The sequence below is a fragment of the Lactuca sativa genome, chromosome 8, assembly GCF_002870075.4.
Source record: "Lactuca sativa cultivar Salinas chromosome 8, Lsat_Salinas_v11, whole genome shotgun sequence".
In the NCBI taxonomy this organism is placed as follows: domain Eukaryota; kingdom Viridiplantae; phylum Streptophyta; class Magnoliopsida; order Asterales; family Asteraceae; genus Lactuca; species Lactuca sativa.
In genome coordinates this window covers 8,053,519-8,069,153 of record NC_056630.2, presented here as the reverse complement: position 1 = coordinate 8,069,153, position 15,635 = coordinate 8,053,519, and the positions used below count along the sequence as shown (strand labels likewise).

The window sequence follows — 15,635 nt, the reverse complement described above, 5'->3', positions numbered from 1 at the left end:
CTTAAGCGATTAAGCACTAAAGGAAGGAATTGTCTTGGACATATGTACGCCGGGCGTACCTGAGAGTAGGTTGTGCGTACTGGCCCTAAGTCATGTATGTTGGGCGTACTTGGAGTACGCTACACGTACTCAGCTGCCTTGTACTTTGACTTTTGTTGACTTTCGTTGACCGTTGACTTTTTGACCAAGTTTGACTTTCGGATAAACTTGATGATTTTGGACTATTGATTAAGATTTTATTTAGTTTTGGTGTTGGTAGATATGTAGGTGCAAGTAGTACAAAAAAAAGGATCGTATTGTAGTGTTTCAGAGTTCTTCGATTTAGGTGAGTTTTCCTCAATGTACTCGTAGGTCGAAGGCACTAATATCGACCCACTAGGTTGTGCTATGTATCCTAGTATATAGGATGTTGTTATGCTATAGAGATCTGTTAGATTGGTAGATCTGTATGATTACCTATACTTGCTAGTTATATGTTATATGTTACACATGTTGTCATAGTATGGTTGGGTTGAGGAAATCCTGCTCTGTGCGGAAGCCAACAAACCTGGAAGCAAGCCATACATAAGCTGTGGGACAGTAAGGTAAGACAGGCTTATGTTGTAGGCTTAGGAGCAAGCCAAACACAAGTTATGGGCCTGTAAGGCAATCTAGATTTATATTGTGGGATCGGGAACAAGCCAGACATGAGTTGTGGGTCGGAAGGCAAGATAAACTAATGTTGTGGGCTCAGGGGTAATCCAATATGTTAGCTGTGGACCCAATATGCATGTTGTTATATGTTTGTGTAGTGGTATTTTAGAGGAACTCACTAAGCTTTGTGTTTACATTTTGATTGTTATGGTTTCAGGTACTTCAGATGATCAGGGAAAAGCAAATGCGTGATTGTACACATCATTTGATGACATATTTCTGAAAGATTTTGTGTTACAATGATCTTGAGATATTCGTAGTTGATACTTGGTTTTGATATGAGTTTTGTTTGAAAAAAATGATTTCTATTAATTTAAAAATAAAAAAATTTACCGTGATTTTGAGATGTTACAGTTTTAATACTTTTAATCAAGAGGTCATTCACTAGTCAACACTTGGTCTTTAAGTTTATAAGTTGGCAAAACCAGTCATTTTACTTATTTTTTCTACTAATTTAATCCAAACATTTATTTTATTTAAAGTCTTAACATTTGTAATTTAAAAATCCATTAAATTTATCTTAATAATTATTTATTAAATATATTATTATTTATTTTAATTCTAATTATTTTTAATTTAATTTATTTCCTAAAATTTATTTTCTTAACAAAAAGGCAAACTCATAAATACGATTTTAGGATGTTCCAATATGATCTCATAAAGAGCTCTATACGAGCTCAAGAATTGTACAACTTTACCATTGTTTATTTATTTATTTGCAAAGTGCACATTGGCTTTGAATGTTGATATAGTATGATAATAATTATGATTGAAATCATAGGTTAGAAATATTGAAACACTCATGAATATACAATACACTATCGCATGTGTACAATTACGTTTTTATGGTTATTTAAAACACTTGTGAGCATGTTCCTAATTCACGTACCAAACGAATGATAATACTCAGTGACTAATTTCAAAATTTGCAATTAGTTTCAATAGCTTGGGAGTGTTTTGATCTTCATTAGATAATATGTCATGCCACATAGTCATGAGTCTATATAAAAACTTTGGAGCTTTGGTCACTGATATAAGGGCATCCAAAATAAGGTTTGATAGGAATTGCATGGATCATGATTACGACAGTATAGAGGTCGAATAAAATGTGAGTGGTGATATTAATGATGATTGAATGAAATAGGTGTATGAGTGGTTGAATGAAATTTTAAATTTTTTTTCTTGTTCAATTAAATTTCAAATATTTGTAATCATACTTTAATATTATTTTATATTTTCATATTATTTTTTTTAATTAAACCACAAATAAAGGTAATCATATTTTTGATATTAGATTATTTAGGTTTCATGTTTTTTAATTAATATATTTTTAAGTATTAAATGTAAGTTTCTTAAATTTTAATTGTTGTATTTTTAATTAGTAAATTTATAATAATATTTAAAAATGTAACGTGAAAATCTATTAAATTTTATTGGGTTTAATGGAATGTAAATGTTAAAAAGTAAAAGTGAATAAAAAATGAAACATTGATGTAAAAATGATATATCAATCCATTGAATTAGTTCGTTGAAATATGGATGCCCTAATATACTATTGTTACAAAATTACTCAATATACTATTGCAGTTATTTTCTTTAACCATTTTTTATTGTTAAATGTACTCTAACAATAAGGATTGGGCCATTAGGGATCTCTTAGTTTGCATGGATGCCGTTTAATTTCTCTTTGGCAAAAAATTTCCATGATTTTCGAGCGTTGTTCACAGGGAAGAACAATATAATACGGATGAGAATAACCTTTTATATTTCGGGTTGTTTTGTTTCCCCATGGCTAATAGTTGCGGCATGATCACAGTGAACATCAGGGGTGGATCCAAGGGGATCCCGGGATACCCCTCAAATTTTTTTGGTAGTGTAATTTTTGTTTACGTATTCCTCAAAAAAAATTCGTTATAGTGTATATATACGCATCCCTCCATTTATAAACACAAACAAACAGTTGGTTTGTTGGTTAGGCGTTGGCTTATTGAAGTAAAGGTCTCAAGATCAATTCTCGCTTCTTACATATTCTTTTTTTACTTTTGTTTTATTTTCCCACCTATTCTATTCCATATCGCTAAACACATGTAAACTCAACCATTTTTTTCTATTATATAAACCTGTTATCCTTATGCTTTATTTGATATCTACTTTGAGTCCCACATCGATTCAAGTACCAAAATATACTTCAACTTCATGTTTATATAACAAGACTTGAGGTTAGCTAAGGATTCGATTAAGATTTGGGTTTAAAACCGAAACCGAACCGCGGAAACCCAAGCACCCCAGGAAAAAAATTGGGCTACCCTAAAAAAAAATTGGGATATCTCTTTACTTTGATCTTGACTCCGCCACTAGTGAACATGATCTTTGTTAATTATGAGATAAAGATATCATCTCTATTTATGTTTGTAAAACAACAATATCTATTCAAAGTTAATTAAGCTATAGTTACATGATGCACTAAAAAAACCGCATCTAGCTGTTAGGAAAATCATGCAAGAGAGAGAAGATGATGTCGATAGATAAGTCGCTATCCATAATCAGATGCCTATTAATATTTCCTGATTTTGGCATTTCTCGTGTTCCTCGGTCTTGACAAACATCCAAACAAAACTATCTTTCATGCTATCCCTGGGTGTTTTCCCATGAATCTAGCCTTCCTATTTGTTTAAATAAAGTTAACACCAACCGATTCTTTTTCTTTTTTGTTCTTTTCATCCTACTCAATCGTTCAAAATGGTGGGTGAGTCTACTTCGTTACCTGATCAGTTCTTTGACACCTCCGCCGAACAGTTTGGCGAAACAAAATTCTTGTCAACTGGAGTAGAATCTCCTGACGACATCTTCAGTATTCTCGAGGCATTAGAGGGTGTTTCTGATGAGTTCACAGCCTTCACACCTCTACATGAGACTGATTGCGGCACCAAAGAGGGTGGTTTCCATCAGCTTGCGTCCCAGAAGTCAACTTCTTCGAGTGCTGTACAGGAACTCGAGGAAATGGAGCTTGAGGCCTTTTCACCGAGAAGCAAGAAACGGAAGGTGTCTTCCGCAGAAGAAGGCTGTGAAAACTCCGATGGACAGTTAAAGATGTCTCATGTCACGGTGGAGAGGAACAGGAGAAAGCAGATGAACGAGCACTTAACCGTTCTCCGGTCCTTAATGCCTTGTTTCTATGTCAAAAGGGTATCATACTCTACTACTCATCACTATGAAGCTTTTTTTTTTTCATTGATGCACAATGATTCATGTAGATATTATTTATGTGATTCTGTTGTGTTTGTGCAAACTGTAGGGTGATCAAGCATCAATAATTGGAGGAGTAATTAACTACATCACTGAATTGCAACAAGTGCTACAATCTCTAGAGGCAAAGAAGCAAAGAAAAGTCTACAGTGATGTGTTAAGCCCTAGGCTTATTTCAAGCCCTAGAACCCTACCTCTCAGCCCTCGGAAACCCCCTTTGAGTCCGAGGCCAAGCTTGCCAATAAGCCCCAGAACCCCACAGTCAGCGAGCCCTTACAGACATAGGTTACCATCTGCTACTTCTTACCTACTATCTCCGTCATCCATGGCTAATATCACACCCGCTTCACCTTGTAACTCATCCTCAAATTCCGACACCATTAACGAGCTCGTTGCAAATTCAAAGTCATCTGTCGCTGATGTCGAGGTGAAATTCTCAGGCCCTAATCTTCTTCTAAAGACTTTATCGCCAAAGTTACCAGGTCAAGCGACAAAGATAGTGTCGGTTCTTGAAGACCTATCTCTTGAAATCCTCCAAGCTACAATCAACACTGATAATGAAACAATGGTCAACTCCTTTACCATTAAGGTGAGCTAATCTTTAGAACTTATTTATTTTGGTGAAAAAGCTTTTTTATGTCATGGTTGCATGCATGCCCACAAATGTGCATCTTTCTGTATTCTTTTCTTTTTAATATGTTGATATTTCTTTTTCTTATAAATCTTTTCTAGGTAAATCTGAATTAAATATATACCTGCTACTATTGTTTTTTTTTTTTTATAAATCGTTTCTTGGTAAATCTATATCGCAATCCAATTTTCAAGTGCGAGCTATTTCGAAACATCAAAATCGATAGCTATCAAAACTAGTATTTTGAACAATTGATTAATTACCCTTTTAAACCATAAGAATTATCTCTTAACCGTACGTAAACAAATTACACTTTCCCTTGACGGTCAGGGCGGACCTACAAAAAATAAATAAATAAAGAAATAATAAAATAATAAAAAATAGTAGTATATTTTAACTCTTCAAATTTATTTTTGCCCTGGTAATTTTTTTTGCCCATCTTCGAAAAATTCCTAGGTCCACATAATAATATTTGAAAATGAGGAACTTAATTATTAGCAAAGTAGAAGCTACTTTTAAATTCACCGGCATCTCTCATTTTTTTTTTCAAATAATAAAAGAACAATACACAAAACGTGCAATTATAGATTAAATGTACCAACTACAATGTCTATTTTCAACATTTATTTGATTACCGTCATTTCTTGATCTTTGAACAAATCAATAGTGTATTTTTGACATTTCTGTATAGTGGTACGTTGTTAAATTTCTAACAAAAAACCAAATACAATGCCTTATCAAAGTCAATTGCTCAACTTGAAACTTGATCAGCAAGGTGATTTTTTTTAACAGCTAGAATTTTATTAAAAACAAGAAAAAGTTGCACACTGAAGTACAGTGGCCGGGTAATCAACCCATAAATTCGAACTCAAACATTTTCCCCAACAATGTGAATTTCTTTAATGTAGCACGTGGACCCTGATCACTAATTGTTTGTTGTTTTGTCTATTATGTTTGTACAACATTATAGAACTTTTGCTCCGTTCGGTTCTTTGGTTCATTTTGCTTTTCATGGTCTCAAACATAAATACATGCAGAATTAACATAGGAAATAAAGGATATTCAGTAAGGTAGATTTGGGAGATTAATTAAAAGAGGCAACAACAAGGTAGTTAGCTAGGAGCTGTAGTACCGACATAAATCATGAATTTAAATTATATAATGGCTATCCTGATTAAATGCAATATGTACCAATGAAATGCTATAACTATTATCAAACAAAAAAAGTAGTTGGTTCGTATTTCAAAAAGGTACCCGATCTTTGTTTGTAATCGAACATTCAATACAAGGCCATTAATTAGGTTTGTACTGCTTGTATCAGTCTTGGAACCAAAACCTGCTCTGCTCCAAAGTCCAAACTAACATGAATCTAAGTCTTAATGGAGTACTTTTTTTTTTTTTACCGTTGCAGCATTCAAATAACAAATATATTAGTTTTTAATATACACAGTTTTCAAAATTCATCATTATTTACGCTTGTGGTAAGTATCTCTGTTATGAGAAAGTTCAGAAATATATGTATGTAAAAGATGAATCCGTTAATATATGGCCTTTTGCTTTGGTAGATTGGAATTGAATGCAAGCTAAGTGCAGAGGACCTCGCCGAACACATTCAGCTCACTTTTTGCTAGTACAGTTTCCGGTTCAAATTCTTGGCCTTCTCTTATTTGATGGTTTTGCTGCGGTGAGATCATACTCGATACATGTCGTATGATGTTGATGTGTAATATGTATTGTGCATGATGCCGATCGGAGTAAAATACGATCATCTAACATTGCAGGGAAGATAAAAGATGATTTAGAACCCTAACAACATCTACTTCGATCTATATATTTATAGTAATAAAAGATTCGAGGGAGATTTTCTATCGAGTAGTTAATTGATCAATGTAACTGTCACCTAGATAAGTTGTAAAATGTATTTTGCGTTTGATTAGTTTAACATCTGTATTACCTGTTATCAAGTTATTTTTGAAAAAAATTGTTCTCGATATATAAAAGTTTGAGACTACATATGCTTTGGGCTTTAGTCATGCTTATATTATTTAGGTCTCCCAAAGGGTATATGTTCAATTTCAAACTTCATATTTAAACGATTCGATAACTAATACCATGAACTAATAACAAATTATGAAGTATTTGACAAGCAAAACAATTAAGTGGATATATAATATTTATAATACGAGTCTTATCAAGTCCTCTAAAGTGTTCATTTGACTCACTTTTTGATCCCATCATCTAAATACTAGTAACAATATTTCTTTACCAATAGTACGTACATTCAAGAAAAACATGTATTTCAGACTCCTATTTGACCCTGCAATAGGACACAAAGCCGAGGTTATATTAATACATTTACTGATCAAATTAAGTCTCGTGGGCAGCAACCCAACACTTGCCCTCAAGGCTTAATTTGATCGTTAGAGGTCTATAATTTTGCCCCAAACTACAGATGTTTATAATTTTTCTCATTGAAGAGACGGAATGTTAAAGTAATTTAGAAATATGTCGGTTATTTTAGTTAGCACATGTTTATTTGAGTCTTTATTTAGTTGTTATTAGCTTGAATAAATCAAAGCCACGTGATGTGTGAGCTCCTGGTCTTTAGTATGTAGTTGATCAGTTTCCGTTTTTCATGCATTGGTTTATGCTTAAGTAGCAAGACAATATGCCCAGTTGTATCCCTATCTTTACGAAGTATTCAATAAACAGAAAAGCATTTTCCTTATTCTTTCGTCTTGTACTCTGTTTCATTTACTTGGGAAAGTCTTTGTGTATATTGTCAAAATCCAACACTTGGTATCAGAGCGAATCTAGTGCATGCCCAAATATCAGTCTCAAGAAGAGACGACTCATTGAAACGGTAATGGTGACAAAGACGGGCAAATCACACTTCACTATCCAATGTTATCGCGAACCAGTTATGGAGCATGGGCCATCAAAATACGTGTATTTATGCAGGTACAAGGAGTATGGGAAGCTGTCGAGCCACGAATAGCAAACACGGTGGTGGAGGTGAAGAAAGACAAAATGGTGTTGGCTGCCATTTACCGAGGAATACCTGAAGATCTCCTCATGTCGTTAGCTGAAAAGAAGTCAGCCAAAGATGCATGGGAAGCGTTGAAGATCATGTTCATGGGAGAAGACAGGGTTAAGACTGCGAGAATTCAAAGCTTGAAGACGGAGTTTGAAGTAATGAATATGAAGGAGACAGAAGGGATCGACGAGTTTGCCACGAAGGTAACTAACATCGTTAGCACCTGACGAACATTAGGAGACACTACAGATGAGCCCTATGTGGTGAAGAAAATACTCAGGGTCGTTCCGTCTAAATTTCTCCAATTAGCATCAACACTTGATCAATTCGGAGATTCAGACAAGATGACAGTGGAAGAGGTGATCGGAAGATTGAAGGCCCATGAAGAATGAATGAAGGGACATGACGAATCGAATGATAAAAAAACTTCTCATGATGTTTCAAGAATGGTCAGAAAGAAACAAGAAGAAAAGTGATGACAACTCCAAATCAAAATCAAATCGTGGCGGTTTGGAGGATCACGTGGCAGAGGCAGAGGCAGAGACAGAGGAAGAAATAACGGCGGATGAGGTGGCCGTGGTAGAGGTGGTTATCATCAAAATAATGGAAATAATGGTGAATCAAGCAATCACGATGAAAGCGGAGTACATTGTTATAACTGTCAAGAATTTGGCCATTATGCAGCCACATGGAAGAACCATAGAAAGGAGAGGAATCATGAAAACAACTTGATTCAAGAAGACAATGAACCTGCTCTGTTATTATCGTCCCTCGAAAAGAAAATAGAATACGATGAAGTATTCTTGAATGGAGAAAGTGTGAAGCCAAAGTTAAGATCAAAGGGAGGAGATTCAAATCAGTCTAAGGAGGGGTATCTTGATACTGGAGCTAGCAATCACATGACAAGCGATAAGACTAAGTTTTGTGATCTAGATCGAAAAATCCAAGGTTTTGTGAAGTTTGGAAATAAATCTAGAGTAAGAATTGAAGGCAAAGGGTCCATTGTTTTCCGGTGCAAAAATGGTGAATAGAGAAATCTTCTCGAGGTGTATTATATACCCGACTTATATAGCAATATCATAAGTTTGGAACAATTATCTGAAGGAGGAGTTGAGATCAAAATTAAGGAGCCATATTTATGGGTGCATGGTGCAGTTGGACGATTATTGATGAAAGTTCAAAAGTCCATGAATCGTCTCTACAAGATCGAGTTGGAGGAGGTAAGACCCACTTGCTTAATTGTTGAAATTAAAGATCCCACATGGCTTTGGCATGCTTGATTAGGCCATGTTAATTTCACCGCACTCAAACTCATGACTGAAAGAAACTTTGTCGAAGGAATGTTAAAGATTGGTATCCCCTCTCAACGGTGTGAAGGTTGTCTGGTAGGGAAACAAACTCGAAGTCCTTATCCATCTCATACCATTTACAGGGCAAAGAAAAGGCTTGAACTTATTCATGGAGATCTATGTGGACCGGTATCACCTCGCACACCTATAGGTAACCGGTACTTTATGCTTTTGGTATATAATTTCAGTAGAGTTACGTGGGTTTATCTACTGAAGACAAAAGACAAAGCCTTTCAAACATTTAAGAACTTTAGGATGAAGGTTGTAGTTGAAACAAGTGAGATGATAAAGGTTTTCAGAACCGGTAGCGGAGGGGAGTTCCATTCTAAGAACTTCACCATGTATTGCAATGAAACAAGTCTTGAACGCCACTACACTTTGTCATATTCGCCACTACAAAATGGCATAGTGGAGAGAAGGAATAGAACCGTTTTGGAAATGGTGAGGAGTAATTTAAAAGCCATGAGTATTCCAGCCGTATTGTGGGGCGAAGCAGTGAATCACGCGGTGTATGTGCTAAACAGAGTCTGTACAAAAGCTCTAAAGGAATCAACACCGTACAAAATGTGGACTGGTCGAAAGCCAAATGTAAGTCACCTCAGAGTTTTTGGTTGCTTAGCGCACATGATGATTGCCAAGAATCATCTAAAGAAATTGGATGAAAGAAGCAAACGTGTTGTTCATCTGGGGATTGAAAAAGGATCAAAGTCTTACAAATTGTTAGACCCAGATACAGGAAAGGTGTATGTAAGTCGAAATGTTGTTTTCGAAGAAGATAAGACATGGATGTGGGAGAAAACAATGAAGATTAAAACAATGTCGGGGATGAGTTTCACTGTCAAAGGCTTTGACTTTGACGATGAGTTTTACGACGAAGATGGCGAATGGGTTCCTGATACGCTGGACCAAGAAAATGGGTCGCCACAGAACAATAATGATTGGGATGAATCCCCTCAGTCCAATATCCTTCTATCCGACCCGAGTCCACATTCCACACCCTTAAATATGCCACCGGGTACACCCAATTCATCTGTTAACTCCAATTTTACGAGTCTGGAGACAACCCCAAGTACAACCTCAAGTTCCACGGGTGGTAGTGCCCCAAAGCATTTTCGATTGCTCGCAGATCTATATGAAAATATAGAAGAAATTTAAATACCCATGGAGGAACTCCTGATGATGCGAAACGATGAAGAACGCTCGTCGTATCAAGAGGCAAAGCAAAATCCAAATTGGGTGGATGCGATGAAGGCCGGGTTGACTTCGATCGAAAACAACAACATGTAGGATCTCGTCGAGCTACCAACTGATCGTAAAAAACCAACTAGTTTTAATCCTACTAACTTAAACACAAAGAAGAACACACAAAAGGCAGTGTACCTATCGATTAGCAGTTTAGTTCAGGTAAGTAGGGTATCGAACACAGGGAACGGTAAACAATTAAAATAAATGCTAATATTATCTAAATAAACAAGTAATAGAAAATGGGTTTTCTCTAGTTTTGCAAGACTAGAAACTTAAACAATTAACTAAAACATAAACTAAGAAACTAAGAGCTAAGCAAATAAAAATCAACTAAATTCAATAATAAAGAGGACTTCTGTTTTGGTTCGACTCATTTGTTCCCATGGATGATTTCAATGGTAAATATATTGGATTAATTCTTCATTGGTTACCGACTAAAGTGATTAGATTCACATTCGCTATAGCTAATCCTTAGAAAACATATTAAATCAAGCAATGGCCAGTTGTCTAAATTAATGAATTTCCTAGTTTGTTGATTCGGGTTTAGAAAGACTTGTAATTAGCTAATCAAATTGGTGATTCAATTAACCTCTTGTTGATGGTGTATCACACAAGCTCACACATTAACTTACCTATCTTCAAGTTAATTCTAGTTTCACATTCGTTATTCCTAGACATACAACTATGTGGTCACGTAAATCATATGAAATTAGCAATTAAGAGATGTTCATACAACTTAATTACTAATTTATTAACAGAAGAATAGTTATTGTCAACACATAAGGTTCTTTAACAAGCTTAACAAAACATAATTACCAATTAAAATTAATCCTACTCAAATAATCAATCCATGTTCACAAAATTGTCTACCCTAACAGAAGAATAAGTTTTTAGCTCATGATTGCAGTACACATAAACTCAAAAACGAAATCAAAGTATGTAAAAATGATTCAAATCAAAAAGTTACTAAGAATAAACCAAAATTGTCTTGATTCTCTTCACAATTGAATGTAGGGTTGATTCTTCAGTTCCTCACGACCTAGCAGCACTTCCAATCGTTTCTCGGCCTCCTAGGGTTTCTCTCCATGCTATGATATCAATCTGAAAGTCCCTTTATATAGATTTTCACAAAACAGAGGCTACTCGGCGAGTCCAGTGACCTACTCGGCGAGTCCGTCACTTAAAACCCGTGTACGGCAAGTCAGCGCGTCTAGAATCGCGAAAGTTCGATACAACTCGCCGAGTAATCGACCCTACTCGCCGAGTACGTTTCGAATCAGCATTTTCTCAAAACACGAAAGTCGTCCGAAATTGTGTCTAATTTTCAGAACATTTTGAATCTCGTCAATCGGAGTTACGGTTCATGAGATATGGCCAAAACACTGACGAGGGGTCAAGCTGTCCAGCAACATCCTTCTTTCTTCGACATCCAAGATCCAAGCTTCCAATCGCTAGTTCCGCTTCATTTTCCACCCGAGCATGTCTTTGGTGCTGAAAATGAAATATTTAAGCTAATTAAGCACCTTTGGTTCATTAAATGAGATAAAATCAACATAAATTATTACGATAATGCCTGAATTTTATAACTAAATATGTCCATATCATAAACGGATTGGGCTGAAGTGGGCGTTTAAAGTAAAATGAGATCCAAGTGGGAAAATTGTAAAGCACAAGGCGAGAATTGTGGCAAAAGGATATGTTCAGAGATAGGGGGTCGACATTGAAGAAGTTTTCGCACCAGTTGCAAGAATATAAACGGTACATGTTATCATTGCTCTTGCAGCCTCATCTGGGTGACATGTACACCACCTAGATGTAAGGTTTGCATTCCTAAATAGGAAATTAGAAAAAGAGGTCTATGTGTCTCAACCGGAGGGCATCGAGAAGAAAGGGGAAACGAACAAGGTGTATAAACTGTCAAAGGCATTGTATTGTTTAAAGCAGGCACCCAGTGCCTGGAATGCTTGCCTTGACCAGTATCTAAAGAGCTTGGATTTCAAAAGGTGTGCACAAGAGTATTCAGTGTACACTAGGAAGAAAGAAGGGAATACCCTGATTGTTGGGGTATATGTCGAGGATTTACTGGTTACATGGAGTTGTCAAGATGATGTGAAGAAGTTCAAACTAGAGATAAATGAAAGGTTTGAAATGAGTGATCTTGGATTATTGGCATATTATTTGGGAATAGAAGTAAATCAGCAGGAGAATTGCATTACTCTTAAAAAAGAAGTATATGCCATAAATCTTCTAGCCAAGACTTAAATGCTAGCCTGCAACCCTACCAAAAGACCCATGGAACACAAGATAAAGTTCTTCAAAGATGAAGAAGGAGAACCTGTCAACTCTATTGAATAAAGTAGTATAGTGGATAGACACAAGTATTTAACACATGCTTTTCTAGATATCACATTTGTAGTTGGTGTAGTCAGCCGTTTATGGAAAAACTATTGGATTAGTGTCTAAGCCTGTAACTATATTTGGTAAGTACTTCACCCGGTTGTGCATGGTCCATTTGGGTTGCCTTCACCATAGCAACTTGACAAGGTGATTTATGGAGAGAGAAAAGATATTATGGTTTATTAATATATTATAAGAATAATAAATTAAAAGAGAAATCATATTATTTAGGGGTCGTTTGATAGTTGCTAACTAGGTTAGAGCTGACTGGGTTAGAAGCTGAATTGGTTAGAAGTTCTGACTGGGTTAATTTTTTACTAAAACTTGTTGTTTGATTTTGCATCTGATTGACCGTACAAAATGACTATATTACCCTCAAACAATTTGTAGTAATTCCTTTATGTTAACCATTTAATTTATAACATTACCTTGTAATTTACAACCATTTTAAAAATGTTGATAAGAATATAAAAGAAGGACAAAATGATGTAATTTACAACTATTCTTCAAAAAAAACTAACACAGAGGTCTAACTATACATGTTAAAAACAACAATGAAGAAGCAATTCATGAGTTGTATCTACAGTGGCATTGGATTATTCATTTTAAAATTTAGGAATTTGATTACTAATAGGGAAAATATATAGATAAGTGATTGGTTTTAAAGCAAAAAGACATAAGTTAGTTCACTGTTGCAAATAATTTGATGATATTTGAGCTCTCCCTGATATCATTATCTTTGTATAGGATATGTTAGACAGGGGCGTGAATTCATGGTTTAATCAGTGATTAAGCACTTTGTAAAGTAGTTATGATTGAAAATTAAAATTGCTTTGAATGTGAACCTATAGTTAAATTCGTATGCTGAAAGGAATCCAGATGGATCCCTTGCTGTCCACCTAATTTCTCCTTAGCAACATCAGATTGATATTAATAAATAATTGTGGTAATCGTATGTATGTAAAATTGGATGCCAATTGATCCATTAATTTTGTAATGGATTAAGATATGAGTGTAATTAAGGTGTCGATTACAGATAAACACACAAACACACACTCCAATTACCTTAGGCATCGATAGTACAGAGGGTAGTGGAGGAGGGTGGCGTTCCAGGAGGAGGGAGGCGCTGGTGGAGGAACGCATTGGAGTTGGGTGTCGCTTCACAAGGTACCGACGACGGGGTTGCCTGCTACGACCAAGATGGTGGTCGGCGAGAGGGTTGGGGGCAGAAGAACTCGATGAAGCTGTAGACTTGATTGGCGATGAGGAATAAAGGCGTGAAGAGAAGACATGTTTTGGGATAAGGGCACATGAGGAAAATCGACCATAAAGACCGAGTCTGCTTTTTTTTTTATGAGACTGGGTCAGGAGGTCGGTCAGTAGTTTGGGATCGGGTCAGACAAAATTACAATACATCAAACAGCCTGACTACTGACCGAGTCAGCAGTCAGTTCTGATTGAACTGGGTAAGTGCAAAACAAACAGCCCCTTAATTAATATTAGTCATAAATTTATTAGGAATTAATTTGGTGACTAAAAGAGATTAATTGAATAAAGGGGACTTAAATTCTTAAATGTGTGATAGTTGAATTTTGGGCTGGGAAACCTAATGGATTAAAGGGGTGAACGAAATTATGATGGGAGCCCATCATATTTTCGTCCATGGCCTGTATTCCGAAAGGTTCCATGGGTTGCTTAGGGTTTAAGCTGTTCATTCGGGTTTTGACTGAAACCCTAACTGCCCACAGTATAAATAGGACCCTATGCACGGTTTTCTTAGAATCCTAGAGCCAAATTTGTGTGCCTCCTCCTCCTCTCAAATACTACCCTCTTGCATGTTGGTGTTTGTAAGCCATTAGAGGAGTTACACTTGTGACTCTAAGCTCAAGGAAGAAGAAAGATCAAGAGTTCTTGAAGAGGTAATCATCTAGATCACATTAATTACATTATTTTTGTAATATGTATACTAGATCTAGGGTTATAAATCTTGGATGAATTGCAGGTACAATAGAGAAACCTAGATCCAAGTATTAGGGTTTGCATGTGCACATAGGAAAGTTCTTTTGTGTCAAACCCATCAGTGGTATCAAAGCCTTGATTGGTTTCTATTGTATGTGATGCAATGCTTGTTTATCTGCTGAAAATTAAGCGACTGGCCTCTGCCCGACCCGACTCGGCGAGTCAGTATCTTGACTCGGCGAGTCCAGGTAGTGACTCGGCGAGTCCGGGAGTCAGGCAGAGGATATTTCAGGATTTATTGATGTTTTGATGAAGAATAATTGCTAAAATCGTTTTCTTATAATAAAATCCGATTTTTTTTTTGTTTCTATGTACTTACCAAAACAAAAGATAATTTCTAATTATTTGAATAATAATTTCCTTAGATGATAAAAGTTGATTATTTAAATTATTTGGTAATTATCTTGTAAATAAAATGGATTAGGTAAAATTTAGATAATCATTAAATTAATTGTTTAATTTAAAATTATTTGTTATTTGATCCTTTGTGTTTTGAAAAGTTCAAAACTTGTCCTCAAGTTTTGAAATTTAAATTTGTGATTAAAATGTTTAATCTGAACTATTTAAATTTCAAACCCTAGAATTTTACAAGTTTAAAATTCAACCTTATACTTTATAATATTATAAGATATATATATATATATATATATATATATATATATATATATATATATATATATATATATATATATATATATAACCTAAAATGCTAGTCTTACCGTTAGTAGGCCTCATTCACTAAGCCAATCTCTAAGGAGGGTATAAGGTTATGGCCTATAAAATGGCAATTTAATGGGTGTCCACTCTCACCCACCGCTTCCTTGATTGGTGGAGAGTCGTTAGCCGAACAGGCAGGATAGGGCAACCCTTTCTCATTAATAAGTATAATTAATTATAAAAGTAACTAAATGTTTTTTTTTACAAAATTCTCAATCTTAGTTAATTTAGGAAAAGAGAATTGATGCAATTGCATGAAATTACACTTTATACCCTTGATAAGACGTTAGTGGAGCGTGTG

The 15,635-nt window shown here is 35.4% G+C and overlaps 1 protein-coding gene across 1 annotated transcript; it reads left to right on the top strand.

The window, feature by feature from the left end:
- Nucleotides 1-3,266: 3,266 nt before the first annotated feature.
- LOC111876398 (transcription factor SPEECHLESS) lies at nucleotides 3,267-6,599 on the top strand. The gene is made up of 3 exons (XM_023872918.3): nucleotides 3,267-3,879; nucleotides 3,989-4,528; nucleotides 6,136-6,599. Exons 1-3 carry the CDS (start codon nucleotides 3,433-3,435, stop codon nucleotides 6,199-6,201), a joined length of 1,053 nt encoding a protein of 350 aa, XP_023728686.1. The 5' UTR covers nucleotides 3,267-3,432; the 3' UTR covers nucleotides 6,202-6,599.
- Nucleotides 6,600-15,635: the final 9,036 nt, after the last annotated feature.